This window comes from Poromitra crassiceps (genome assembly GCF_964638095.1).
Source record: "Poromitra crassiceps genome assembly, chromosome: 8".
Taxonomy (NCBI): domain Eukaryota; kingdom Metazoa; phylum Chordata; class Actinopteri; order Beryciformes; family Melamphaidae; genus Poromitra; species Poromitra crassiceps.
The window spans coordinates 1,354,920-1,359,919 of NC_139629.1; the positions used below are offsets into that span (position 1 = coordinate 1,354,920).

Sequence of the window (5,000 nt, forward strand, 5' to 3'; positions counted from 1 at the left end):
AGTCCGCTGAGCAGGGGATAGGTGCACTCGCATGGTGGGCGGGCAGATCGATATGGTGTCCTACAAAAATTGGAACGATACACGACCGCCCGCAGATCAAACAGCTGCAGTCTGCATAACGTTCGTCGGGGGAATAGTATAGGCTATAAATGCACATGACTACTTAACGTTAGTAGTTTTTGTAAGGGAATGCACAGAGCTGATTTCGAGAGGGAATAATAACCTCAGACCAACTCGCCACATACAACTATAGCCCTCTGAAGCTTATTATTATATCCGTTAATTGTACCTACTAATGTCAACATCGTTTGAGCATAAAGCCTAACCGCACGGAGCATTCCTCCTGGCGCCCCTGCAGTCATGATTGTATAGGCTACTTTTTTTACTTTCACTCCTGCACTTTCTTGATACATGAGGTGATTTCCCCTGTAATTTTTTTATGAATAAGCAGACCATTCGCACCTTTTCCGGCTTGCTGCGACGACGCTTTCAAATTGAGGCGGGTTGCCAGGTAACCCGGCGCTGTTACTACCTACCGTGGCGGGACAAAAGGCGTAAAACAATTATCCACCAAAGCGCGTTCACGACTTTCACATCGGAGGCGCGAATCCTATTTTCCGTGCATTTTTCGGCTTTCAAGGCCGGTGTGAAAGAGCCTACAGACAGATATCATGTCACACACACACACACACATGTCACACGCGCGCGTGTGACATGTGTGTGTGTGTAGTTGTGTGAGCCTCTGTGTGTGTGTGTGTGTGTGTGTGTAGTTGTGTGAGCCTGTGTGTGTGTGTGTGTGTGTGTGTGTGTGTGTGTGTGTGTGTAGGTGTGTGTGTGTGTGTGTGTGTGTGTGTGTGTGTGCGTGTGTGTGTGTGTGTAGGTGTGTGTGTGTGTGTGTGTGTGTGTGTGTGTGTGTGTGTGTGTAGGTGTGTGTGTGTGAGCCACTTGGAGGGCAAGTACCCAGAACATTATCACCAAGGCGACATCTCCTAACAACGAGCATTCCACTTGTTGCCATGGTGCCTGATCTCCTCTACCCCCACTGTGGCTCCCAGATGCTATGGCAACAGTCACAGGCGTCATTACTCCCATTACCATTTTCAGTTAATTATAGTAATTCTGCTAATTTAACTCATTGAGTGCCAGCCACTTTTGGAAAACGGATGCTCCCAGTGCCAGCCCTTTTAGAGCGTTTTCAGTGATTTCTCGAGGCCCACAAAATATTGTGTGATATTACTATGTAAACACCGAACACGCCCAAAGAAAGAGACTCTCTTGTATCATCAGCAAAAAAAAAGTTTATTGATATCATTTTCCGTTCTTTAGTTCTCAGCAGTAGAAGATAGGTTGATTTCACCAAAAACAGACGTTTCAAACTAGAAGCTGAGATAATGAGCCTTTTGTGAATGAAGCATTTCAAGCACATCACTGACTCTGAAGCTAATATTTTCTGATGTAGTGACGTGGTGTAGTTGTGTGGGGCCCTGCGGGCCCCACCCCCCTCAACTGCAAACTCCTCCTCCGTGGGAGTGTCTCTGGTGGCTCTGCTCGAATCTCTGCTACCTGCGTCAGGCGACGAATCTCTGCATGGAGCTGGGATAAACTCATCCCCACACTAACACACAGCTTGCATGCTGGAGCTGGGAGAAACTCACCCCCACACTAACACAGCCTGCATGCCGGCGGAGCTGGGAGAAACTCATCCCCACACTAACACACAGCCTAACACGCACCCAGCGTCTATTTTCGGAGCGCTCCACCGTTTTTGTGCGCCGGCTCCCAGCGCGACACCGAAAAGCCAAACCGGACTGCTGAGAATGGTTTGGCTTTTCGGTGTCGGGTGCTGCTTTTCTGGCGGCTAATCGTGTGGAGAAACTATGCAGCAGAGACAGAGGGGCTCAGTTGTGGGAGCGGATTGGCTGCTGTTCGCAGCTAACGTTAGCTCCAGCCAGAGCAATCTATACGGCTCTGGCTCCAGCATGCATCGGTTTCCGTTTCATCACGGGGCTTCTTCTGCTGTTTTTCCTCACCTTTCTCTAATCTGGAGAGCACTGTCGCCACCTAATGGGTCCGTAAAATAGTTTATACACCTTCAACATCCACCATATTTTTACAGGAGATGCATCAGGCTTTGATCCACATCCCACCGTCAAAAAAACGCAATTGACGTCTTTAGACGTCATTGGCACTCTACGTTACTATTTGAATTGACGTCTTTAGACGTCATTGGCACTCAATGAGTTAAATGTTTTCTAAATTAATTTGGCTAATTTAAATAGAAAACTGATATGCATGGTTTAAAAAAAATCAAATTAAAGAAATGCACAAAGAAATCATCTTCTGTCATCTCAGTTTTGTCTTTAAAAGATAAATTCAAGTGTGTGATGTGAGTGAATGTTTTTATCATGCTAAAAATGTGTCATATCCACCAGATATCATGTCCTGTAGTCTGTATGTGTGTGGGTGTGTGTGTGTGTGTGTGTGTGTGTAGGTGTGTGCGTGTGTATGTGTGCGCGCGCGTGCATTGAAACATTTAAATGTTCAACCAAGCTGCCCTCCTCCTCCGTCTCATGTTTCCTTATCTCTCTTTATCATTGTGCTCTTTCCAGAGGACAGATGCACGGGGTCTCCCTCAGGCCAGTAGGGTTTCCCAGGGGTCCAGTGTGACAGTCACCCTTGTTTCCATGGCAGCAGTGGGAGGAGTCCTAGTGTTGGCCATGGCCGTAGCTTGTATCAGGCACCATCACCAAGTGGCCATCGGCAAGCTTGGCCTGGGCCCGGAGGGAGGAGCAGAAAGCCACTTTGACTACCAGGTGGGACAGGCCTTTTTCATAGCTCAGGGTTTATGAAGCTAGGGTCCAGGATGGGCCTTTCTCACAATATGCCTTCATACATATTAGCATCCGTACAGTGTATTGTCTGGGCATCCTAGAAATGAGCACACAATATTTCTAGTATATAATAAAAAATAATGAAACAGCTGTGTTTTAAAGTTGCATTTCAAAGTTGATCAAATAGGTTTAATCTGCCCAAAGGTTGTAAAATGTTAGAGGAAAATGTCATCCTTCAATTGAAGTTAAAACCACATAAAAACCACAAAAACATTTAGTTACTGTAAGGTTTTCACTAGGGCTGTCAGCGTTAACGCGTTAATCGTGCGCCACTATTTTTTTTTACGCGCGATTAACGCATGCACTTTCTTTGAAGTTTGAGCCTTGGTCCGACCCATAGTTTGGGAAATCAGGAAGCAGTAACGTTGATAGCAAGCAGAAAGAAACCAAGCCCCCAGGAATAGCGCTGGGATGTGAAACCATTTGAACATGGTGGCGAAGCTCTGTATTGCAAGTCACATGATGCCATACAGCCCAGAAAGGAAAATTCCCATCCACTTGCATGGGGACCCCGGCAGCTGTTAAACCCAGGGGAATTTTTTCCGGGTGTCACTCAAAGTATAAAACGACTCTTAATTATCAACTCATTTTTTATGGGGCATTTTTTCTTCAGAAGCCACTAAGAGCCGGGTATATTTTGTTCTTGTAATACAATCCATGGGTGGGAGGGGTGGGAGACGTCATGGAACACGTCATGGCACACATGCGCACTTCGCCTTGGGCTGCATGGTCAGGAAGTAATCAGGAAGTAAAACCAGGAAGAAAAACCCCCCATGATGGCTTCATGCGCCAGTGAGCAACCTCTGTCCGAATGCATGGGTGGGCGTGGCACGTCCCCTATCCAGTTATTTTAATACATCCATGAAAGAAACCCCCGTGAGCAGAAAAGGAGGAAGAAAATGTGTATAATGTTGGCAAGTTCAGCTTAAAATTGAGAAAATGTCCCACATTTTGGGTGAGAGAGAGAAAGAGAGGGCGCATCAGCGCGATCAGACCGTTGCAGAGAGAGAGAGAGAGAGAGACAGACAGACAGACAGACGGAGCGCGGGGGGGAGAGAGGCAGAGAAAGCGAGCGAGCGAGACAGACAGGGAGGGAGTCTGATCGCCGAGAGAGAGTCTATCTCAGAGAGAGACCGAGAGAGAAAGAGAGAGGGGGAGAGAGAGCTGGCACACAGCTGCTCCTGTGCTCTTTTCTTCAGATGACAGTAGGCTAATTATGCAGCTTACTACAGTAGCCTATATGCTTCTACTTCATTATACAGTATGGTTCAGCATGCACACCCTTGAGGTTATACTGAAGAATATTCTGGACAGTATTTGTCATTGTTCCAATAATAATAAACATATCCGCATAAAGCAAGCATATTCGTCTACTCCCATGTTGATAAGAGTATTAAAAATATCGGTTTAAGGTAGATTTAGAATAGATAAAAAATTGTGCGATTAATTTGCGATTAATCACAATTAACTATGGACAATCATGCGATTAATCGCGATTAAATATTTTAATCGATTGACAGCCTTAGTTTTCACACAACAGCGATATGATTGGTGCATTGTATATGCATAGTTTACTATTTGGATATTCAGAACCTTCATCCTCAATGAATATCTGGTAGATCAAGCAGATGAATGTGCACAAGTTATTGATATGTAAATGATATGCAAAGTAGGCAAGTGTAACATCATCATTTGATACCAGCGTCTCTGTGGGCAGGAGCTATGTCGGCAGCACATGGCATCCAAATCATCCCTGGCCCGGCAGGACTGTGTGGGCGGGGCCAGCGGCAGCATGGTGGGGTCCGCGGGGGGTCGACGGGGCACGGACACGTCCCGCGTCAGCAGCGTTTCCTCCCAGTTCAGCGACGGCCCCCAGCACAGCCCCTCCTCCACACACAGCTCCACCCCGTCCTGGAGCGAAGAGCCCGCCCAGTCTAACATGGACATCTCTACTGGTCACATGATACTGGTGAGCAACTGCACAAACCTTTCTATCTTGGGAATCCCCTACTGCACAAGATGGTTTTGATGATCATTGTTGCAGAAATGTGCAACAAGCTGATTAAAAAACAACTTTAAATCACATAGTTGTTGTTTTTTACATCAAGT

At 46.4% G+C, this 5,000-nt stretch overlaps 1 protein-coding gene across 1 annotated transcript in view; it reads left to right on the forward strand.

Annotated features, from left to right (window-relative positions):
- ptprna (protein tyrosine phosphatase receptor type Na) overlaps positions 1–5,000 on the forward strand; it is a gene marked incomplete at both ends in the record, with an annotated part of 52,220 nt that overhangs the window by 30,101 nt on the left and 17,119 nt on the right. Inside the window, 2 exons of the mRNA XM_083641712.1 lie at positions 2,610–2,813; positions 4,609–4,860. Coding sequence (XP_083497838.1) covers positions 2,610–2,813; positions 4,609–4,860 — 456 coding nt within the window. The remainder of the gene's footprint in view (positions 1–2,609; positions 2,814–4,608; positions 4,861–5,000) is intronic.